The 24,466-nt window shown below is 41.1% G+C and overlaps 2 protein-coding genes across 4 annotated transcripts in view; one reads left to right on the top strand and one right to left on the bottom strand.

The window, feature by feature from the left end:
- HEATR5B (HEAT repeat containing 5B) overlaps nucleotides 1–8,764 on the bottom strand; it is a 96,773-nt gene extending 88,009 nt beyond the window's left edge. For both annotated transcript variants that reach the window (XM_040224633.1, XM_040224632.1), the window contains exons 1-4: nucleotides 8,664–8,764; nucleotides 7,675–7,822; nucleotides 4,344–4,555; nucleotides 86–194 (exon numbers count right to left, since the gene is read on the bottom strand). In XM_040224633.1, coding sequence (XP_040080567.1) covers nucleotides 86–194; nucleotides 4,344–4,555; nucleotides 7,675–7,800 — 447 coding nt within the window. In that variant the 5' untranslated portion in view covers nucleotides 7,801–7,822; nucleotides 8,664–8,764. The remainder of the gene's footprint in view (nucleotides 1–85; nucleotides 195–4,343; nucleotides 4,556–7,674; nucleotides 7,823–8,663) is intronic.
- A 21-nt stretch (nucleotides 8,765–8,785) lies between these two features.
- On the top strand, nucleotides 8,786–23,970 carry GPATCH11 (G-patch domain containing 11). 2 transcript variants are annotated; one of them, XM_040224637.1, is made up of 10 exons: nucleotides 8,815–8,964; nucleotides 10,641–10,757; nucleotides 14,471–14,542; nucleotides 15,068–15,294; nucleotides 16,417–16,458; nucleotides 17,216–17,336; nucleotides 17,458–17,548; nucleotides 18,738–18,854; nucleotides 21,631–21,712; nucleotides 22,415–22,703. In XM_040224637.1, exons 3-10 carry the CDS (start codon nucleotides 14,484–14,486, stop codon nucleotides 22,468–22,470), a joined length of 795 nt encoding a protein of 264 aa, XP_040080571.1. In that variant the 5' UTR covers nucleotides 8,815–8,964; nucleotides 10,641–10,757; nucleotides 14,471–14,483; the 3' UTR covers nucleotides 22,471–22,703. The 2 variants fall into 2 exon arrangements, with proteins under 2 accessions (XP_040080572.1, XP_040080571.1); XM_040224638.1 differs by lacking the exon at nucleotides 10,641–10,757 and having other exon boundaries at nucleotides 8,786–8,964; nucleotides 22,415–23,970.
- The last annotated feature ends 496 nt before the right edge of the window (nucleotides 23,971–24,466 follow it).

Consider the following 24,466-nt stretch of genomic DNA (forward strand, 5'->3'; position numbering starts at 1 on the left):
AACAGAAAAAAAGGCAAATATAGGTTTTAGCTAACACCTAACTCCCACCACAAGCAAAACATTTAATACTTGTTGTAAAACTTACCTCTGCACTCTTCAGAGATTTCAAAAGATTATTCACTGTTTCTGGAAATGCACTGCCTAACATTCTCCCCATTTTTTCATAAAATGCTCCAACACAAGCCACTGCAGCCCTGTAAGAATTGACATTTTCATCAGTCACTGTTCAGATTAATAATTTTGTCTTTTTTAATTTTCAGAAATCAATTTGTATTTGTGCAGGATATTTTTGTCCACAAATTTTAAACTTTCAATAACACCTTGTTGATTATTGACTAGCATAAAAAAAAATCTATAAATAATAAATGCTGGAGAGGGTGTAGGGAAAAGGGAACCTTCCTACACTGTTGGTGGGAATGTAAACTGGTATAGCTACTATGAAAAACAGCATTGATATGGAGGTTCCTCCAAAAACTGAAAATACCACCACCATATGATTCAGCAATCCCATTTCTGAGCATATATCCACAAAAAACAAAAACTCTTTAATTCAAAAGTACACATGCACCCCAATGTTCATAGCAGCACTATTTACAATAGCCAAGACATGAAAACAACCCAAATGCCCATCAACAGATGGCACAGATGGCAACAGAACAGGTGGCAGCTTAAGAAGATGTGGTACATATATACACAATTGAATATTACTTAGCCATAAAAAAGAATGAAACACTGCCATTTACAGCAACATGGATGGACCCAGAGAATATCCTACCAAGTGAAAGAAGCCACTCTGAGAAAAACAAGTATTATTTGATATCACTTATTTGTGGGATCTAAAAGAAAATACAAATGAATCTATATACAAAACAAAGAGAGACTTAAGAGACAAAGAAAACAAACTTATGGTTACCGAAGGGGATGAGGAGGGCAGGGATAAATTAGGAGTATGGGATTAGCAGATACAAACTACTATACATAAAATAGATAAGCAATAAGGATTTACTGTTCAACAAAGGGAACTATGCTGCTGCTGCTAAGTGGCTTCAGTCGTGACCGACTCTGTGCGACCCCATAGACGGCAGCCCACCAGGCTCCCCCGTCCCTGGGATTCTCCAGGCAAGAACACTGGAGTGGGTTGCCACTGCCTTCTCCAATGCATGAAAGTGAAAAGTGAAAGTGAAGTCGCTTAGTCATGTCCAACTCTTCATGGACTGCAGCCTACCAGGCTCCTCAGTCCATGGGATTTTCCAGGCAAAAGTACTGGAGTGGGTTGCCACTGCCTTCTCCGAAAGGGAACTATATTCGATATTTTATAATAACCTATAATGGAAGATAATCTGAAAAATATATATATATAGAATATATGTAAAAACTGAATCACTTTGATATATGCCTGAAACTAACACAATATTGTAAACCAAGTATATTTCAACTAAAACTTTTTTAGAAAAAAATGCCTTGTTTATAATTGTTAACAAATACTATGGTTAATCAAACTGTATTCTTGTCAGAAAAGAGAATAAACATATATTCATATAATAAATCATACCCGTCCTTTGGAAAGAAACCCAAGCTTTCCTTTTGTTGTTGTTATTTTATTGCTAAGTCCTGTCTCTTTTGCAACCCCGTGGACTGTAGCCTGCCAGGCTCCTCTGTCCAAAGGATTTTCCAGGCAAGAATACTGAAGTAGGTTGCCATATCCTTCTCCAGGGGATCTTCCCAACCCAGGGATTGAACCTGCGTCTCCTGCATTGCAGGGAAATCTGCATGTATCCTTTGGAGTCTTGCAAATCTGTGCCTAAATCCTAGGACCTGCCACACAAAAGCTATGTGTCCTGAACAAGCTACTCTGAGGCTGAGAGTGATTAAGTAAATTTAGTTTACTATCCTACAAGCAACAAACAGTAGAATCAGAGACTCGATCCTCACCTCTTTGACCCCAAATTCCATGCTTTTTTCAATACTCTATAGGCTGAAAACAAAGCTAAAAATGTCTGAGGTCATTTGCCAGAATGTATTATGGAATTCCTAAGTAGAATCCATGAACCCACTGGAAATACATATGAGTAATAAGTAATGTGCAATAAATTCTGCTTTATCAGAACTATAAAATCATGTATGGATTTGCTAAGTAATGGAGAACTAAATCATAAAACTATGAACATACCTCCAAACTCCAGAGTAAACTGGAAAGCACTTTTAAGATCCATATGCATCCCAAACAACACAAAATTTAATCACAGCATACCTATGTCATTGAAAACAGACCTAAACACCAGTGTCCAAGTTCAGAATAGTTCCCCCATAAGCTGTTATACTGGTCCTGGCTCCTTGAACGCTGGTGTTGTGAAGGTGTATCCTTGGCACCTTCTCCTCTCAAAACAGTAATACACTCTTCCTAGGTAACTTTATCCAGACTGCAGGTTCAGCCTACTCCCAAATCTCCACTCTCTCTCTACTCACCAAAACAACATTCTCAGCTCAGGTCTCTGAAACCCAGACCAGGATTTCCAACTGCCTACTACACACTGTTACGTGGACTCAAACTCAGCACGTTCAGAACTGGATTCATCATCTTCTCCTGAACTTATCCCCTCCACTATTCTGTACTAGAAATAAAATATAAATAAGCCAGCTCTGTTTCCAGTTATAAGTTTTCTTTGTCCAGAAAACAGGTTGGGAAACACAGTCTGCAGGCCAAATCTGGCCCATCATCCAGCCTTCCACCTGTTGCTGTAAATAGTTTTATTGGTATACAGTTGTAGTCATTTATTTACATACTGTCTATGGCAGAGTTGAATGGCTGCAACAGAGAAGATATTCAACAAATCCAAACCTATTTACTACCTGGCCCTTTCCATAATACTTGCTGGTCCCTAACCCATCACATCCATCTTCCCCTTTTCCCATCTTAACCCCTTACTTGACTCATTTCCATATGGCCTTCCTTGATGGTTCTTCTTTGGCTGATGCTTTTTTGAGAAGCCCTCACTGACACTGCTCTTCCCTCACACCACAGCTAAGTTTATTCAGGTGTTATTTTCCCTCCCACAGCACTCCTCACTGTACTATAACTGCTGATTTTCTTAATGGACTCTCATAAGGTGCATCCCTAAGGCCATTATCCTCAAGACTTCCTGTGAAAACATCTGCCCTAGATCCAAACAACAAGTATGTGCTTGGAGTTGGGTTAAGTCCTTAACTTTGGGAGTCAATAAAGTGAAAGTGAAAGTTGCTCACAGACTGCAGCCTGCTAGGCCCCTCTGTCCCTGGAATTCTCCAGGCAAGAATACTGGAGTGGGTAGCCAGCCATTCCCTTCTCCAAGGGATCTTCCTGACCCAGGGACTGAACTCAGGTCTCCCACATTGCAGGCAGATTCTTTACTGTCTGAGCCATGAGGGAAGCCCAAGAATACTGGAGTGGGTGGTCTATCCCTTCTCCAGTGGATCTTCCCAACCCAGGAACTGAACCAGGGTCTCCTGCATTCCCTAGTGGCTCAGTTGGTAAAGAACGTGCCTGCAATGTAGGAGACCCAAGTATGATCCCTGGGTCGGGATGATCCCCTGGAGAAGGAAATGCCAACCCACTCCAGTACTCTTGCCTGGAGAATTCCACGGACAGAGGAGCAGGACAGGCTACAGTCCGTGGAAATGGAAAAAGTCGGACACAATTTAGCAACTAACTTTCACTTTTTCACTCCTGCACTGCAGGTGGATTCTTTACCAGCTGAGCTCCCAGGGAAGCAGTCTCTGTCTCAGGTACTCAACTCTACCATTTTGGCATGAAAGCAGCTACTATATGAAGGAACATGTCCTATTCCAATAAAACTTTATTTACAAAATAGGTGGTAAGCTGGATTTGATCTGGGGGCTATAGTTTGCCTGTTCCTGCATCAATCTCATCACTAGAAAATTTTTTCTTTCCATCCCAGCCAAGAATATTATCTCCTTCAAAATTACCAGAAACCCCTATGCAAACTGCTGACATCAAACCAATTCTCTGTAGTTTGCTACAAGTCCCAGGGACAATGGATCATATGCTGAAACAGAACTCCTTCCCCAGACCTACTTAGAGCTTTTACTGTCAACAGTATGCCCCAGGCTCCATCTACCTGGGAATCTTTATGATCAGCAGCCCTTTATTAGGATGATGTGTAAGTATTAGTCGCTCAGTCAGGTCTGACTCTTTTGCGACCCCATGGACTGAAGCCCACCAGGTTCCTCTGTCCATAGAATTCTCCGGGCAACAATACTGGAGTGGGTTGCCATTCCCTTATTGAGATAAATTACTCTGAAAAAAAAAACAAGTTTCAAGGGTTAATTTCAAAGTAAGTACTTACAATTTTGTTGGTAAGTAGGCTGCGGTGTCATCTTTATTTCTGATAATGTCATTACATTTATCAAGTGTTTGAAAAACAGTGAAAGTATCCCCAATGCTATAAAGGGCTGCAAGGTTTTTAGCTAACAATTTTCGTGTAGGTGGTCCAGGTGAACTACTTATTAATCCAGTTAATTGTTCAACAAGTTTTTTCTGTTTTTCCTTGACATCAGTCTGTTAAAAAAAAAAAAAGAACATCAATTTTTTTTCTTATACATAATTGTATCTTTTAGTCCAAATGGTTGTTCTGTTTAAATTTGAAGGAAATTAAATATTCTCCTTCATTCTTCTCCAATTCCACAAAGTCAGCTATCAGTAAAAGTGACTACTCTATATCCAAAAAGTTTCCACACTGGCTTATTAAAAAATAAAACAATCCAAGGATGTAAAATATTGAGTGTATGGACAAATTAATGTCTTAGAACTCAGCTAGGGTCCCCTGTAAAAGCAAAGTCAGTACCTCACAAAGCCATATAGCTCAGTAAAGGAAACCAAAAGAAACTGAAGAGCCCTAGGCAACAGAAAAAATATTCAGATTTACTCATAATCAATGCTGAGAATTCATCCATTCATTAAAGGAATACTTATTGTGCATGTGCATGCCATGCACTATTCTAGGCACTGGGGAGCAAGAGTGACCACAACAGACAAAGCCTCTGCAGTCAAGGAGTTTACATTCTAGTGGGGAGAAAGAGTGTTTACAAATAAACATGAACAGTCTAAGTTCTTACTATTTGATATAGAGACGAGTAAGAAAACCCACTCCAGTGTTCTTGCCTGGAGAATCCCAGGGACGGGGGAGCCTGGTGGGCTACCGTCTATGGGTTCGCACAGAGTCAGACACGACTGAAGTGACTTAGCAAGCAAGCAAGCAAGAAAAAGGCAACCTGAAGAGAAATCAAGATGTGAGTTATACAGATATCTGGGAGAAGAACATTCCTGGCAGGAAACAAATGCAAAGGCCTTGCTCAGCATGCTTGAGGATAGAGAAGTCAGTGTGGCTGGAGCAGAATAAGATAGAGGAAGCAGCAGGGGATGAAGTCAGAATGGTAGAAGGGACCTGGTCATGCAGTGCCTCAGACACCACTGTAAGAACTCTATTTTATTCTGAGAGTTTGAAGCAGAAGAGGGACTTGATTAAATATTCTAACAGGCTCGTTTTGACTACTGAGCCGAGGATACTCTACAAACGTACATGGTTAGAGGCATGGTGAGCACTTAAAAAGTCATGGCAAAAATTCGATGAGAAATGAGGGTGGTAGCAATGGAAATAATGAAACATAATTGAATTCTGGACATATGTAGGGGTAGAACCAATATGAATTTCTGAGAAACATGATGTGAAGTTTGAGAAAAAGAGGGAAGTGAAGAATGACTCTAAGGTTTATGATTTGAGCAACCAGAACGATGAAATGGTCACTTCCTGATAGAAAGTACTGGGGAGAGGACAAGTTTGGAGGGTTAAATCAAGAATTTGGTTTTAACTTTGAGATGCCATTTATATATCCAAGAGGTATAAGTGGAGCAGGTAGTTAGATATCTGGGAATCATTACTATGTAGATGGTAGTAAAAGTCATGACATTAGATGGTGTCACTGAAGGAATAAGTAAGATGTATTTAAAAACAAAAACAAAAACAAACCATTGTCCCCAGGACTGAGAAACAGCCAGCAAAAGAGGAGAAGTAACTAGTGAAGTTGGACGAGAACTAAAAGCAGTTTCTTAGGAACCACAAATAGGAAAAGCTTCACACCAATGGTGCACAAACAGTACTGTTAACAATTTATTTTTTAATGTGAGTGAAGGGAGCACAGATGTTCATATTATTATGCTTCACAATTTGGATAACTTTTTACATACTCCTTTTATTTTTCAATTTCACAACAAAATAAAAAACGTTTTAAGTATTTCAAGACAGAGGATCAGCTAGGTGAAAAGCTGCTGATGGGTCCATTAAGACAGAATACTGACCACTGGCTTGGGCAAAAGAAGATCTGTTTCAGTGAAATGGAGGCAACACATACCCAGATGGAGTGAGTTTAAGAGAAAACAGGAACTTTTAGTTAAAAAGACTGTAATGAATCCATGTGCTAACTCTGTCTCTACAGAAACTAATACTCCAGGGCAATCAAAGAAATACGTAACTAACAAGCACAAGTACACAAAGGCAAAGAAAACAAAGAATGAGCTATACTCAATAGGGAAAGCTAGAAGATACCCAACTTCCAACACAGAACCCCCTAAAAGCTCATGTATGTTGTGGCTTTTGTTTTGAGGCATCAAAGTTCTCATGGAGGAGAGAGTAAAGTTGCACCTCGAAGTGAAGGGAATGACTGAGAGTCTATTTAAGAAGCTGTAAGACTCTCGTATCTCTCTCCTTCATTCTGGACTTCGCAAGCTCAGGCACAATTGTGGGCTGGGAAACTACACTGACAACAGGGGGACTAAGTAAAAGTTAACATACTGAATGCTGAAGTCCCCAGCCTTCTCCACCGTATCCTAGAAACTAGGCAGCTAGTCATATACCTTAGGACACTTTAAAGTAAAAAAAGGCTCTTGTGGGGAATGACTAGCCAAGAGAAACCTATAACGAGTTCCTTAAAGAACTGGACCAGTATGGCAAAGCACAGTTAACAAACGTCACTCTGCCCAGCAAACTTTTACTACTCCCTCTTAAATTTTTTTTAAATTTATTTTTTAATTGCAGGATAATTGATTTACACAATTTTGTTTGTTTTCTGTCAAACCTCAACATGAATCAGCTATAGGTATAGGTATACATATATACCCTTTGCTCTTAAATTTGAGCAGATGGTAAAAGATCATCAGATGTTTGATTTCCTAATTTTAAACACAGTATCTAATTTTAAAAACGGAAAGTAAAACACAAATATTGAAAAGTACTTTGGATGAAAAGTCTGTGAAGGAAAGAAAATAAAAAAGGCTAACTCTTCAGAGAGACAAGTGAAGATATTGAAACTGCTACACAGCACTAAGGGACCACTTGGTGTTGGAGATAATGAATTTAAGGTGATAGCAGCCACATAATCTTCTTTTTCTCCACTCAAATTTAGATGTCCAGGAAGAAATATGAAGCCTCTATCCAAGCAGTAAGTTGGATTTAAATGAGGTTTCAGTTTTGCCACAGGATAGAAAAAGGAAGGACAAGAAATTTTTACTACAGTGTAATATTTTCAAGTGACCCACAACCTCCAAAACATAATGTGCTTTCTTACAAATCATGTACACATAATATTCTTTACACGTTAACTAGATAAAAAGCAATACCATACCTTGTTGGCAGCAACCAAGACTTTATCAAGAAATCGCAACCATTCAAAGATAAAAACTGGTCTCTTTGCTTCAGTGATTTGAGCCAAAGCTTCTTCATTGAGCAATAAACTGTGGGCTAACTCCATGACTGAAGTTTTAAATTCACACCTTAAATAAACAATTTTAAAATTCTTGTAAGGACTTGTTCATGTTAAAAGTCAAGCTTCATGAATATAATCACTAAGAAAAGAAATACAAGGCTTTATTTCTCATCTCACTTGGAGGACACGTATGTAACTTCGAGGCAAACCCTGAGAAACTGATTTTAAAGGCTAAGGGTGCAAACAAAAACAAATGAAAGTCATGCTTGTTGAAAAAGAATGGATAATAGGGTCAAAGGAAAATTAAAATAATCAGTGCAAAAAAGGCATGGTTCCAGAAGAAAAAAAGATGTCCTTTACCCATTTCATAAACGGAAAACCGAAACACCAATATCAAACATCAGCCGAGCATGACAACCCACCCTCCTTTTTTCTCTCCTTCTGCTCGATGCACAGCACCCTCCCCCAGCTGCACCTGCCCCAGGAGGACTTCAAGGCGTCCCAGCAGAAAGATGCCACCCTGGAAGCCTCTGAGAGTCTTCCTTGGGGAGGATGAGGTGGCGGCGGGAGGCCAGATGCCCGCGGCCGAAGCTTCAGCTGCAACGCCGGGGCGGGGGTTGGGGGGCAGGAACGCAGCTGGCAGAGGCCGCGCGCGCAGCTGGTCCAGGTAAACCCGACTATTATGAGAACCGAAGCGCTGCGCCGGGCCTGGGGGAAATGCAGGAGGCGCCGCAGGCCTGGGCGCCGGTCACCCGGGCTGTCAACCCCAGGAGTCGGCGGCTGAAAAGTGAAAGTGTTCATTACGAACTGGAATTCCGTCCCCAGCCCTCTGACAACGTGGTGGCGGGGGCTCTGGGGAAGGGGATGTATCAACGCGCAGGCTCTAGCTGCAGACTCGGCGGCCTCACCTCCTATTTCTGGCAGGCGCGCCTCAGCAGAGCTCCAGGGCCTGAAGCAGCCGCCGAGGGACCCGGATGCCCCGCCTCCCACACTCCAGCCGGCAGGAAGCGCAGGGAGAGCGCGTGCGCGGAAGGCTGATCCTGCGCAAGCGCACTTAACCGCGCCCGCCCACCCTGCCTGCCGCGGGTTTCCTATTGATCCTGTTTTCAGAAACTCGGGAGCGAGCCGAGACCCGGAGGTCCTTACGTTGGTGTGTGTCTGCGCTGCAAGCGCTCTCTAGAGCTGGCCTGGGGCGACTAGAGCTTCCAGGTAAGGGGCTGTGGGCGCCTGTCGAATGTTAAACAGTGGTGACCTGTACACTGGCTGTAACTAGCCATCACACCATCTCCTATGTTCCCACCCACGAGTGATCAAGTTTGTGGGACGATTGCACCTAGGAGGGGCGCCAGGAGGGAAGGGATCGGCCGTCCCTGCAGGGAGTGTTTGGGACTGAGGCGTTTCTTGTCATCTTTCTGCTGTCTTCCAGCTACTTAGTCCATCTCTTCACTTGGATGTGTAATGAGACTCAGTACATTCGAAGCATCACTTCTTTTAAAAAAGTATGTTTGAATTACAGTGTTGTATATTGCAATGTACAGCGACTGCTGTACAGCAAAATGGCTCATTTATACATACATATATATATTTCCATATTCTTTTCCATTATGTCTTATCACAAAATATTGACTGTAATTCCCTGTGCTATACAGTAAGGTGGTGTTGTTTATATATTCTCTTTGAATCTACTACTCCCAAACTACCAATCCATCCGTCTTCCTACCTCCTCCCTTTGGCAACCACCAGTATATTTTCTCTATGTCCATGATTCTGTCTCTATTTCATAAATAGGTTCATTTGTGTCATATTTTAGGTTCCACATATATCATATGGGAGAAGGAAATGGCAACCCGCTCCAGTGTTCTTGCTTGGAGAATCCCAGGGATGGGGGAGACTGGTGGGCTGCTGTCTATGGGGTCGCACAGAGTCGGACACGACTGAAGTGACTTAGCAGCAGCATGTATCATATGGGATTTGTCTTTCTCCTTCTGACTTGCTTCACTTAGTATGATTATTTCTCGTTGCATCCATGTTGCTGCAAATGGCATTGTTTTGTTCTTTATCCATTTCTTTATCCATTCATCTGTCAGCGGACATTTAGGTTATTTCCATGTCTTGGCTATTGTGAAGAGCTGCTATGAACACAGGGGTGAAGCAGCACTCTTGTTGACACCTCCCGCCTGCTCTCTGCCAGAAAACAAACAAAACCAAAACCTGATACTGCAATCTGACCATTTCCAAGAACTGGTAACTCCATTCTTCCAGATATTCAAACCAAAAGCCTTAGGGTCACAGTTGGCATCAATTTTTCACATGCCACCTCCAATCCCATTATCCCTATCTGCAGAATATACTCAGAATCCAGTGATTTCTCATCACTTCCATTGCTGTCTTCCATCAAACCCGGGTCTCCCGCATCGTAGGCAGATGCTTTACCATCTGAGCCACCAGGGAAATCCATTGCTGTCTAGCCACTGTCATTCTGTCTGGATTATCACCTTGTGAAGTTTATCCTTATGCTGCATGGGAATAGATGATGCTGGGAAACATTGTACCCATAAAAAGGGGGCTTAAATGACCTGTAACTCCTATTCTTGTCTGCATAGACCTTTAGAGCTAAATAGGTCCCTTAAAAATAATCTAATCCTATTTGTAGTAGAAACAGCTCTGAGACATGGTTTGTGTGTGTGTGTGTGGTATTAAGCAAATTATTTACCTATACTGAGTCTTAATTAAAGCAGGAGTAACTGTACCTGGCAGGCTACAGTTCATGGGGTCACAGAGAGTCAGACATGACTGAGTGACTAAGCACAGTACAATTGTACCTATCTTACAGAGCTGTTAATGGTAATTAATATTTCTTTTTATTTTTATCTATTTATTTGTAGGGCTGCACTACTTAGTTGTAGCATGGGGGATCTAGTTCCTTGACAAGGATTTAACCCATACCCCTGCATTGGGAGCACAGAGGCTTAACCACTAGACCACCAGGGAAGTCGTTAATGATCATTAAATAGAATGAAAATGTTTGCTATATTAAGTAGGTGTTTCATTCACTACACCAAAGCCTTTGTGTGGGTCACAACAAACTGTGGAAAATTCTTAAAGAGATGGGAATACCAGACCATCTGACCTGCCTCCTGAGAAATGTGTATACAAGTCAAGAAGCAACAGTTAGAACTGGACATGGAACAACACACTGGTTCCAAATCGGGAAAGGAGTATGTCAAGGCTGTATATTGTCACCCTGCTTATTTAGCTTATAAGTAGAGTGCATGATGCGAAATGTTGGGCTAGATGAAGCACAAGCTGGAATCAAGATTTCCAGGAGAAATATTAATAACCTCAGATACACAGACTGGCCACCTGATGCGAACAGCTGACTCATTTGAAAAGACCCTAACGCTTGGAAAGATTGAAGGCAGGAGGAGAAGGGGACGACCGAGGATGAGATGGTTGGATGGCGTCACCGACTCAATGGGCGTGAGTTTAAGTAAACTCCAGGAGCTGGTGATGGACAGGGAGGCCTGGTGTGCTGCAGTCCATGGGGTCGCAAAGAGTCGGACTTGACTGGCAACTGAACTGAATGCAGATGACACCACCCTATGGCAGAAAGCGAAGAAAAACTTAAGAGCCTCTTGATGAAAGTGAAAGAGGAGAACTAAAAAGTTGGCTTAAAACTCAACATTCAGAAAACTAACATCATGGCATCTGGTCCCATGACTTCATGGCAAATAGACGGGGAAACAATGGAAACAGGAAGAGATGATTTTGGGGGGCATCAAAATCACTGCATATGGTGACTGCAGCCATGAAATTAAAAGACACTTGCTCCTTGGAAGAAAAGCTATGACCAAACTAGACAGCACATTAAAAAGCAGAGACATTACTTTGCCAACTAAGGTCTGTCTAGTCAAAGCTATGGTTTTTCCAGTAGTCATGTATGGATGTGAGAGTTGGATCATGAAGAAGGCTGAGCGCTGAAGAATTGATGCTTTCGAACTGTTATGCTGAAGAAGACCCTTGAGGATTCCTTGGACTGCAAGGAGATCAAACCAGTCCATCCTAAAGAAAATCAACCCTAAATATTCATTAGAAGGAATGATGCTGAAGCTGAAGCTCCAATACTGTAGCTACCTGATGCGCAGAGCCGACTCATTGGGAGACGGAGAATGAAACGATTGGATGGCATCACCGACTCAATGGACATGAGTTTGAGCCAACTCTGGAGCCTGGTGTGCTGCAGTCCTTGGGGTCTCAAAGAGTCGGACACAACTGAGCAACTGAATAACAGCAACAGAGGAAGAGATGCTTATTTGCCCTGTTTAGGTCATCTCCTCTCCTCTTACTAGGATAGGGTACTATAACTGGCCACCTTATGCCTCAGGAAGTACTAATTGCCACCCTCCAGTAGAACCACAAGGAAGGCAGAGGGCTGAGTTCCCAAAGGAGGGATGATGAACAGGCCGAAACAGCGTGTGTGCACTGCAGCAAGTGACTCCATTTTGCCTCCAGCAACTGCACCAGAAGCATTGACAGCACCTGGGAGCCTGTGAGAAATGGAGAGCCTCGGACTCGAGCTCAGAATCAGACTGCATTTTGAGAAACATGCTGCATGCTAAAAGTCGCTTCAGTTGACTCTTTGCGACCCTGTGGACTGACTGTAGCCTACCAGGCTCTTCTCTCCATGGGGATTCTCCAGGCAAGAATACTGGAGTGAGTTACCATGCTCTTCTTCAGGGATCTTTCCAACCCAGGGATTGAACCCACGTCTCCCTCCGTCTCCTGCGTTGCAGGCAGACTCTTTACTGCTGAGCTACCAGGGAAGCCCCAAGAAAATCCCAGGGCAATTCATATACACTGGAAAGTTTGAAGTACACTTTTCTGGATAATTATTTTATCCCTTTAAGGGCTAATTATTACATGATTTTAACTATTTTGGCTAAAACTGTCCTCAAAAGTGTTTCCATATAAGTGAAGTGTTAACTATATCTAGTTAGCAATGACGGAGAAGGCGATGGCACCCCACTCCAGTTCTCTTGCCTGGAAAATCCCATGGATGGAGGAGCCTGGTAGGCTGTAGTCCATGGGGTCGCTAAGAGTCGGACACGACTGAGCGACTTCACTTTCCCTTTTCACTTTCATGCATTGGAGAAGGAAATGGCAACCTACTCCAGTGTTCTTGCCTGGAGAATCCCAGGGACAGGGGAGCCTGGTGGGCTGCCGTCTGTGGGGTTGCACAGAGTCGGACACGACTGAAGTGACTCAGCAGCAGCAGCAGCAGTTAGCAATGAACGTTCGCTTGAACATGAAGTGCTGTGGAGAGGCCTGGAGTGGTCAAGACAGGCCTTTGTAAAGGCGGGTAGCCTAGGCCTAGGAGGAATGAACTGTCTGCAGTGTGTTCAGAGGACAAGGAGACCATGTGGCATGAGTAATGAATCCTGAAAAAGAGTCAGAGATCAGATTATGGGGGATCTCTCTGCTACCATGTGAAAGTGATGGTTCCTCCACTGCCCACAGGGGAAAATTTGCTGAAGGATTTGAAACCAGCAAGTAACATGCCCTGACTTATATTTAAAAAAACAAAACAAAACACTTTGGAGAGGTCATAGAGGACCTCTGTGGATTGGAAGAGAGGGCAAAGGCAACAAGACCAGTTAGGAAGCAGTTGTGACAGTTCAGGTGAGAAAGAAATGCCTGAACTAAAGTAGTGGTCACAACTATAAGAAAAAAATGCCCATGAGGGATAATGTGGAAGAAGAGTGGACAGAGGTTTATAAGAGGTCAGGAAGGGAGAGATAGTGGCGATATTAATTAGCAAATACAAAGATAAAGGCAGTCGGCGTGGGGGAGAGAATGAGTTGTTTGGATTGTTGAGTTTGAGGGCTCAACCCAGAAGGATGTCAAAAGAGCAGTTGAATATGGAGTAGGGTTTGAGAGAAAGGTCACAGCTGAGGATGCATGCAAGTTTATTTCCATTGTGGTAAACTGAAAATTAGTAGTTGTTAGCATATGTAAAGGATTTCCCAGGTAGTGCTAGCGATAAAGAACCCACCTGCCAATGCAGGGAACGTAAGGGATGCAGGTTCTATCCCTGGGTCGGGAAGATTCCCTGGAGGAGGGCATGGCAACCCACTCCAGTGTTCTTGCCTGGAGAATCGCATGGACAGAGGAGCCTGGCAGGCTGCCATCCATAGGTTCGCAAAGTGTCTGACACAACTGAAGTGACTTAGCATTCATGCACGCACACCATATGTGAAAAAGGTAGCTAGTAGGAGGCTGCTGTCTAACACGGGGAGCTTAACACAGTGCCCTCTGACAGCCTGGAGGGATGGAGTGAGGGCAGGACGGGGGGGTTGGGAGGGAGGTTCAAGAAGGAGGGGACATGTGTATACTTACGGCTGATTCATGTTGTCGTATGGCAGAAACCAGTACAACATTGTAAGGCAGTTATCCTTCAATTAAAAATAAATTTTAAAAATTGATGGTAGAAGAAGGTACAGTAATGTTTTCAAGATTGTACACATCTAGTAAGTGGAGAAGGAAATGGCAACCCACTCCAGTGTTCTTGCCTGGAGAATCCCAGGGACGGGGGCTGCTGCACAGAGTCGGACATGACTGAAGTGACTTAGCAGTAAGTGGTCATACTGGGGTTTGAAATAAAACCTTGAATCTGCATCTTAAAAAAAAATGTTACTTCATCCTGTTTGCTTTGTAGATACTTTTGCCATATGAAGTTGAACATGGAAGAAGAGGAGGACTATATGTCTGATTCCTTCATTAATGTCCAGTAAGTAAATGTGCACACCCCATATAATGATACATGTAAGACATTAAGGAACTGGAGATTTTTAAGCAATGCCATTGATTTTAAAGGTGAGGTTGGAAATTTCGTCTCACTGCTTTATGAGAACATTTTCTACATGTCTGTGATACAAAGATACTTCTAATGCTGAGCATTTTACTTCTTTTTATTCCACACTACCAAGAACATTTTACTCTTTTCCTTTATCTTTTCACATCTGGTTTCTACTTTTGAGAGTAGCCTTTTATCATTGCCACCCTCCTAGAAAAATTAGTCTATTTCTTATTTTTTCAACTCTACATTTTGTTTCTTACCATCTAATACCAGCCTTCATCGTTTTTACCAAAACAGCCATTCTCACAGGACGTTGGTTACGTTCTAATAGTGGTGATAACAGAGATGCTCCTAAAGGTAGCATTGAAATATTAAGTAGTTTCAAGTGAATAAGTGGCAAAGTTTTGAGAAACCTCCATGTACTAGTCTAAAATAACCTTTTCCCTCATTCTTCAGAGACGATGTCAGACCAGGCTTGCCAATGCTGAGGCAAATCCGGGAAGCCCGCCGAAAAGAAGAAAAGCGACAGGAAGCGAATCTGAAAAACAGACAGAAGAGCATAAAAGAAGAAGAACAAGAGAGACGTGACACGGGGTTGAAGAACGCCCTCGGCCGCGAAAACAAAGGGTTTGCTCTGCTTCAGAAGATGGGGTATAAAAGTGGTCAGGCCCTCGGCAAGAGCGGTGAGTCAGAGCCAGAAAGGAACAGCTGTCCTTAACCACCGAATGGTAACTTACTGATGGGGACCAGTGATGACTCTTTCCTCACTGTCTGTCTACACAGAAATTGAAACGACTTAAGCTTCCTGGTCTCTTGTATGCTGGCAAGCTTATGGAGCACTTCCATCTTCCCATAGCCACTTCAGACATAAGCCATCCAGAGCTGCTTAGCAGCCCAGCTTGGCCCTGAAGGAGTGGGATGGATGAGGCTTGCCATGGAGGCAGCAGCTAAGAAGGATGACAAGAGAAGGGTTAAGAAGTGCAGTGGCCCCAGGCATTCTCTGGTGGTTCAGTGGCTAACGCTCTGCTCCCGATGCACCCCCGTTCCCAGTCAGGGAACTAGATCGCTGCATGCTGCAACTAAGAGCTAGCACAGCCAAATAAATAAATCAGTGTTTCTTTAAAAAAGAAAGGGGGGCTTCCCCAGTGGTCCAGTAGTTGGGACTTCACCTTCCAATGCAGAGGGGGCGGGTTTGATTCCTGTTCAGAAAGCTAAGATCCCACATGGCAAAAACACCAAAACAAAGACTTTAGAAAATGACCCACATCAAAAATATCTTAAAGCAAAGTTCCGTGGCCCAAAGGACAGGGGAGCAACACTAGGATGATGGCAGGACTCCGGCCTGCTTGCTCTGTGCGCGTGGCAGCTGCCTGGGTGACCCCTCAGCTGGAGAAGCTCAGTTCTCCCCTCTGCTTTAGGAATGAGATTGCTTATTAAGAGATAGAGGTCATATACATAGTGTCTTCTGTAAGCTGTTTTTCTCTTCTCTCCTTTATTGCCATTGCTTTGACTTCCCTCGCAAGGCTTTGCTCTCTTTTAAGGCTGCCACCCTCATGTATATATATCAATGGAAATTGCTACATTTAGGCGGCATTGGAGGCTGTCCATCAGCTTTATTGAGGACTTAGTATTTGAAGGCCAAGGGAAGTAGTTGATGTTGAGTATTGATGTTCAGTTCCAGTTTTGAGTATCCCTGAAACTGGAAGGGATATGTATAGAACATTGTAAAGTTGCATACTGCATCTACCAGTAGTTTGAGGAAGAATTTCTAAAGTAATTTGTGTTTTGTTCTCTTTTTTTTTTAGGAGATGGTATTGTTGAACCAATTCCTCTCAATGTCAAAACAGGTGTGTAATTACTGTTGTGGCTGTTTGCTGGTAATAACAACTTATACTTAAATATAGCACATATACTTGTTTAATAAATAGTTTTTTATGGTGGTACTGTTACAGTTCTTATCATATAAAATGTTTCTTAGTTAAACTCATAGACCTTTTAAACTAAAAGTAAGTTTTAATGAGTATAAAATAAAATTTAAATCATAAAAGTTACAGGAAAATTGTTGTGACCATCAAAAATACAAAGCTATTTTTATCTGTTGAATGTCTGAAAAGTATCCTGATTTATCCACTAAATGTTTCTCTTAATAATTGGACAAATTAAAGAGAAAAATATATATTTTTTATTTGTTCATCAAATTTCTATAAAAGCATGACTGTTGATACGTATTTCCCAATTTGAAAAAAAAATGTGTATAGTATTGACATCTTTTTAGATCAGAATGATAATCTTTGTGAAAATCAAATTGTGAATTTGGATTTAAAAAAAACTCCAGTGTTTTCTCCTGTCCTTCTTATCAGATGATTTTGAGTGATTGTACTGAAGTTAGAATTGCATTTAATTTGTAAGTATTTAGGTAATTCCCTGGCAGTCCAGTGGTTAGGACTCCATGCTTTCACTGCCAAGGACCTGGGTTAAATTCCTGAGTGGGAAACTGAGATCCTGCCAGCTGCAAGGCATGGCCAGAAAAACAAAAAATTTAAGTTGTCGCATTTTGACACATAAAGTCAGTAAGTTTCTCATCAGTGTTTCCTGTTTGAGCAGGGAAAAGTGGCATTGGTCATGAGACATTATTAAAACGGAAAGCAGAGGAAAAATTGGAAAGCTACAGAAGAAAGATTCACATGAAAAGCCAAGCTGAAGAAAGAGCAGCAGAACAGTTTCGGTAACTGAGCTGTCTTTAGTTTCATTGTTCCTTTATTATGGTATGTTTCCTGGTATTTGGGCATTTAACATGGATTACGAGAGCACAGACCTCTAGTGTACTATTTTTTTCTTTGAATTAGAATTCGACTTAAAAATAAGCAAGATGAAATGAAGCTAGAAGGAGATCTTAGAAGAAGTCAGAGAGCCTGTCAACAATTGGATACTCAGAAGGTAATCCTTTTACCTGCTTTCAGTTTGGTAAAGTATTTTGGCACCCAGTATGATTTACCGTGTATGTTTTTTTTGGCCTCACCACACAGCATGTGTGACCAGGGGTCAAACTTGTGCCCTCTGCATTGGAAGTGTACCCTCTGCATTAGAAGTGTTGAGTCTTAACCACTGGACCACCAGGAATGTCCCCTACATTTATTTTTAAAGAGAGAGAGAAAACTCCAAGCTTAGTGTATCTGCCTGTTAAAACTTTCAGATGTACTGTTGATCTATGATAACTGGTATGCACAATAATGACTTGTTCACTGTAGGAACATATTCTGAATGATCTTTAAGCATTAAATACCGTTTTTCACTTAACTGTTCTCCATTTATTTGAATATTGATTACTCAGACTATTACATGTGGAAATTCTGTTCATTTGAATGTTTGGCCAATCAGAATAGCCTATTTTCAGTCCATATTCAGTAACTTCCATGTCTGTAACTAGTAAAATCATGTAGAATGCTATTTCAGATTTCAGTAGTCCTCAAAATTCAATTTTTGATTTGATTCTTCTTTAATTTTTTTTATTTTGATGGTTCATCTACCAGCAAAATAAAGTGACTTCATTTAAAGTCTCAAAAATTGTTTCTGAAATTTCCCTTATATAAATAGGTCGCTGGAAGCAATCTCTCACTTTTCAGTGTTTCCATAGCATGTTATTTTGAATATATGTCATGATACTTAAGATTTCTTAGCTATGTGTATCATTTTATACCCATTCAGCCACTTATCCCCATAGCTTCTTTTCCCTACTAGATTGTCAGCAGTTGGGAGGCAGTATTCTAACTGGGCTTTGCATCCCTATAGTTCCATAGTACAGGGCTTCCCAGGTGGCTCAGTGGTAAAGAATCCTCAATGCAGGAGACACGGGAGACTCAGGTTTGATGCCTGGGTCAGGAAGATCTCCTGGAGAAGGAAATGGCAACCCACACTAGTATTCTAAGCTGGAAAATTCCACGGACAGAAGAGCCTGGGGTCAGAGTCAGACGCAACTGAGCAACTGAACTCACATGCACTGTTCCATGGTGTGGAACCTAAAGCAGTAAATATTTAGTTGAAAGAGTGAACTCATGTTGACATGAACAAGCTTGTGATAATCTTTATGTTCAGCTTTGTTTAATTGGGAATAATTCTCCATTTTCAGAATATTCAAGTTCCCAGGGAGGCCTGGTACTGGTTGAGGCCTGAAGAGGAAACTGAAGAAGAGACAGAGGAAGAAAAAGAACAAGATGAAGATGAATATAAGAGTGAAGATTTAAGTGTATGGTTTGTTTGGGTTTTTTTGGAGTGGGGGAGGATAATTGCTTTACAATATTGTATTAGCCTCTGCCAGACACCAACATGAATCAGCCACATTAAATGTATGTTTTAGCACCAGTTCCTTAAGCTAGGTGTCTCAGCCTTGGCACAATTAACATTTTGAACTGGGTAATTGTTTGTTGTGGGGCTGTTCTGTACATTGTAAGTTATTTCATCGCATCTATGGCCTCCATCCACCATCCACTGCACATCCCTCTTGTGACAACCAAAAATGTCTCCAGTTCAGTTCAGTTGCTCAATTATGTCCAACTTTTTGCGACCCCATGGACTGCAATACACCAGGCTTCCCTGTCCATCGCTAACTCCCAGAGTTTACTCAAACTCATGTCAGCTGGTGATGCCATCCAGCCATCTCATCCTCCGTTGTCCCCTTCACCTCCTGCCCTCAATCTTTCCCAGAATCAGGGTCTTTTCCAATGAGTCAGTTCTTCGCATCAGGTGGCCAGAGTATTGGAGTTTCAACTTCAGCATCAGTCCTTCCAATGAATATTCAAGACTGATTTCCTTTAGGATGGACTGGTTGGATCTCCTTGCAGTCCAAGGGACTCTCAAGAGTCTTCTCCAACACCACATTTCAAAAGCACCAATTCTTCGGTGCTCAGCTTTCTTTATAGTCTGACTCTCACATCCATACATGACTACTGGGAAAACCATAGCTTTGACTAGACAGACTTTAGTTGGAAAAGTAATGTCTCTGCTTTTTAATATGCTGTCTAGTTTGGTCATAGCTTTTCTTCCAAGGAGCAAGTGTCTTTTAATTTCATGGCTGCAGTAACCATCTGCAGTGATTTTGGAGCCCCTCAAAATAAAGTCTCACTGTTTCCATTGTTTCCCCATCTATTTGCCATGAAGTGATGGGACCAGATGCCATGATCTTCGTTTTCTGAATGTTGAGTTTTAAGCCAGCTTTTCCACTCTCCTCTTTCACTTTCATCAAGAGGCTCTTTAGTTTTTCTTTGCTTTCTGCCATAAGGGTGGTGTCATCTGCATATCTGAGGTTATTGATATTTCTCCCAGCAATCTTGATTCCAGCTTGTGCTTCTTCCAGTCCAGCCTTTCTTATGATATACTCTGCATATAAGTTAAATAAGCAGTGTGACAATATACAGCCTTGACATATTCCTTTCCCGATTTGGAACCAGTCTATCGTTCCATGTCCAATTCTAACTGTTGCTTCTTGACCTGAATAAATATTTCTCAGGAGGCAGCTCAGGTGGTCTGGTATTCCCGCCTCGAAGAATTTTCTGCAGTTTGTTGTGATCCACACCATCAAAGGCTTTGGCATAGTCAGTAAAGCAGAAATAGATGTTTTTCTGGAACTCTCTTCCTTTTTCAGTGATCCAATGGATGTTTGCAATTTGATCTCTGGTTCCTCTGCCTTTTCTAAATCTGGCTTGAACATCTAGAAGTTCATGGTTCATGTACTGTTGAAGTCTGGCTTGGAGAATTTTGAGCATTACTTTGCTAGCGTGTGAGATGAGTGTAATTGTGCAGTAGTTTGAATATTCTTTGGCATTGCCTTTCTTGGGATTGGAATGAAAACTGACATTTTCCAATCCTGTGGCCACTGCTGAGTTTTCCAAATTTGCTGGCATATGGAGTACAGCACTTTTACAGAATCATCTTTTAGGTTTTGAAATAGCTCAAGTGGAATTCCATCACCTCCACTGGCTTTGTTTGTAGTGATGCTTTCTAAGGCCCACTTGGCTTCACATTCCAGGCTGTCTGGCTCTAGGTGAGTGATCACACCAGTGTGGTTGTCTGGGTCACAAAGATCTTTTTTGTATAGTTCTGTGTATTCTTGCCACCTCTTCTTAATATCTTCTGCTTTGGTTAGGTCCATACCGTTTCTGTCCTTTATTGCGCCCACCTTTGAGTGAAATATTCCCTTGATATCTCTAATTTTTTGAAGAGATCTCTAGTCTTTCCCTTCTATTGTTTTTCTCTATTTCTTTGCTTTGATCACTGAGAAAGGCTTTCTTATGTCTCCAGACATTGCTAAATTTTCACCTGAGGGAAAAAAATCACTCCTAGTTGAGAACTACTACATTATAGGTTTATTTTATTAACCCTAAATCAAAACTTCATGTAAATGGCCCTTTTAGCTTCAGTTTACCCTTCTCACCTCAGTTTGGATGATGTATAAGCTGCCAATGTAAATTCTGTTGATTTCTACCTTGTTTCCTATTGAACCTCTTCAAGTAATTCTGAGTACCTCCTCCGCCCAACTCAGCCACAAACAAAACAAAGTCAAAAAACACAATTCAAAGTAAGTAGAGAGTTTTCAAGAAAAGAATACACATTTCCATGGTTACTTGTATAAAAGAGTGTGTTGGAAACATTCACAATTTGAAAAATCTATGTTCCACCTAACTAGGAAACCATTGATGAGAACTAGTGGCAGAGTGAGACAGTTTCACCCAGATTCTTTGAACCTATTAATAGGAGGGGTCTCTATAAAGGATGCTGATTCTAATAGAGCCAGCCACAATCTATTGTTGAAATGTTAACAGGTGGTCTGTGTTGTGTCTGACAGAAGTGAAATAGGGTAGCTAGTAAACTGGGACATGTTCTAATATATTCCACCCTTGACACCTCTCCTAACTGACTGAGAGTGTATCAGAAGATTTATGGCCTTGGGGTAATTCAGCGTAATCTAAGAGACCTAAAAACAAAAATTCTGTTAGGTGTAAACCATTAATGTGCTTGTATCCTAGGTACTGGAAAAATTACAAATACTGACTAGTTATTTAAGAGAAGAACATCTGTATTGTATTTGGTGTGGAACAGCCTATGAAGGTAAGAAGATACTTTATACTTTTGAAAACTATTGGATACAAATGCTCTTTGATTTTGGCTTTGATTTTTTTTTATGAAAGTCATATTTCCATAGACAATGGAAATTTTTTATTCCATCCAAAGGGCAATGTTGGATGAATGCTTTAAAGAAATAGGGGGTAGAGAAAGAACTGAGGGTTAATTAAAGGTGCTTTTAACTTTTCAGACACTGAATGTGCAGAAGGGAATTTTTCAGTCTTCTATTTCACAAGAAAGAATTTTTCAGTCAGTTGAAGATGATAAATTTTTTCATGCTTTATTTTTCTACAGTTGTTCAGCTACCAGAAAGATATAGTAAATTTTTAGAACTAATTTTTTTGTACTTACGTAGAATATTGTCTGTGAACCATAAAAATCAGGATGTTGAAATCCACTCCATTTTTTTTTCATTGTAAGGAAAGAAATGGTTAAAACATGTCAGATGTCTTAAAGACACAAGTGCTTTCTTTTCTAGCACTTGCTCAAGCCAGCTTTAACTTTAACCTAAGGACTGTGTACTTGAGAGTGAAGAATTTGGGGTTATTGTTGTATCTTTTCCTGGTTTGTTTAGCAGAGTAAGGAAGCAGACACAACTACAAAATACATGTTATGCTGAAACAATTTTCTAAAATAGTTTACTGTGCAATTTGTATTAATTGTTTTTTTTCCTCACATAAATTACAGATAAAGAAGACCTGTCTTCAAATTGTCCAGGACCAACTTCTGCAGATCATGACTAAGATTATTCTCAACAAAGTGGAAGCTTGGCAGATGTTCTTGTTTCCTAAAGACAGATAGTTGGGCTGTTAGAATTCCCACATTTTTGATGCCAGTAAAGAAAGGGGACTTCATATGTTTTGTTCGTTTTGTACATTAGAAGTACTTTGTACTTTAGAATATAATTGTTTACTAACTTCAACATATAATGGAAAGCCATTGCAGAGCACAAGTATTATAAAAACCAGCAATTACAGTTCATGACTCTGTCATGACGTTTATGGGGTTTAAGGACACCAGCTCTCTTATTCCCTTCTTCACTTTGGAATAAATTGAGAAATAAGACGTGGGAGTTTGAGATCAAAATATCAGTTTTATTACTAACTGAATGAAGAGTTACTTGACTTGTTCTCCAGCCACACTCCCTGTGAGATCTCCCTGCTTAGAGAGGACTGCCTCAGAGGAAGGATAGAGCTCATGTCAGCTGTCAAGGCAAGAGAGCCAACCCTCAGGGCAGAGGAGAGGCACGCATCCTCAGTTCCTTTTCCCAAAACCACTCATCAGGAGAGATTCAGCTTGTTGAGAAGCAACAAATACAGGCTTGCAAAACTGCTTCCCACAATTCTGTCTTCCAAGGAGCAGGAAGAGGTTCCCTTCCCTGCATACAAGCACGAGGAGGAGGCGAAAAGTATTCCCCTCAATGAGAGTAATGTCAGAGGCAAGGTTCCAGGAGTAGTACTTAACTCTAATGAGTTTTAGAGACAAAGTAATTATGATATTTCATAAAATCATGAGTTCTCATGGCAGCATGTGTATCCATTGCAAGTTTTGGCTAAAAAAACAATAGTTGGGAGTAACCTGAAACATCAGGTGATCCAAATTCTTAATCGTTTGAGAACATTCCCAGCATGTGGCAATCCTACTTCTACCTTGATTTGTCCAACCGCAGAGAGCTCACTGCCTTAAAAGAGCTGGGTAGCACTAAGTAATTTTTAAAGTTATTTTTCTGTCTTAAGCTGAATTCTGCTTCCCTATAACTTAACCAAATACAGCTAGAGACATACCATGTGGCACATTCCTAGAGAGCTCCATGTAAGTTTGGGCATCAAAATCATGAACTTTTTTTAAAGTTCCCAAGCTCAGGTACTACCCTTAGTGACTTGATTCAGCTAGTCTAGGATAGTTTCTAGATATCTATTTATTTTAAAGTTCTGAGTCTGATTATCACCCGTGGATAAGAACTAGTGCTCTAGGTTAAACCAGAGCACAACTGTTATTTGGATCAAGTTGTGACCTTACCTGTACAGTTTTATAGCTCACCTTTCTGAAGCACTGAGCAAGAGATCAGCCTCTTCTTATAAACAGCATACTTGAGAACATAGCAGAAGCTAACCTACACTTACCCAAGTTATCAATAGTATGAGTTGTATTAACCTCTGACCTAATATGACCTAATTCACTTGTCCTCAAGTTTAACTTGGAGAGCTTTAAAAAAAATGATAATACAAAGATTATCATACTTCCAGAGAGTCTATATAATTGATCACTCTGGCCTGACACCACTATCCTTGATACCAACATGCAGTAGAGTTTGAAAACCTAGTCACTGTCTGGGCCTCAGTTCTTCATCTAGAAACTGAATTATTATTTTTATGAGTATAAATACATATGTAAAATATTGGACATATAGTTGGACAATACTGTTGATATTTACCTTTTTCATGTAAAAAATAGTAACATTGTATTAACATATAAAACATGAGTACATCTTCTTGCAGTTACAATCACATGCTTGCCTGTCATTTTGGCCATCATACTGACATTCGTTCTGACAGACCCAAAGCCATGTGGATTCTTTCAGACAGAATGGAGTTAGGAACTGGCTTCTTTTTCTCCTTGTACTATGGGGCTATCTGCCCAGTGGCCTAGAGTATGTTAAATATGTTCGTGAATATATTCATTAACATAAGACTAGGAATAACCTTGACAGAACCCATGAGTCCACCAGAGTTGTGGTCT

Source organism: Oryx dammah, unplaced genomic scaffold (genome assembly GCF_014754425.2).
Source record: "Oryx dammah isolate SB20612 unplaced genomic scaffold, SCBI_Odam_1.1 HiC_scaffold_25, whole genome shotgun sequence".
Lineage (NCBI taxonomy): Eukaryota > Metazoa > Chordata > Mammalia > Artiodactyla > Bovidae > Oryx > Oryx dammah.

What these genes read in the sequence shown, in the direction of transcription:
- GPATCH11 (XM_040224638.1), top strand. Translation starts at nt 14,484, where the DNA reads ATGAAGTTGAACATGGAAGAAGAGGAGGACTATATGTCTGATTCCTTC. An exon ending in TCCTCTCAATGTCAAAACAG is followed by an intron (nt 16,459 to 17,215) that starts GTGTGTAATTAC and finishes CTGTTTGAGCAG; the next exon opens with GGAAAAGTGGCATTGGTCAT. An exon ending in ATAAGAGTGAAGATTTAAGT is followed by an intron (nt 18,855 to 21,630) that starts GTATGGTTTGTT and finishes CTTGTATCCTAG; the next exon opens with GTACTGGAAAAATTACAAAT.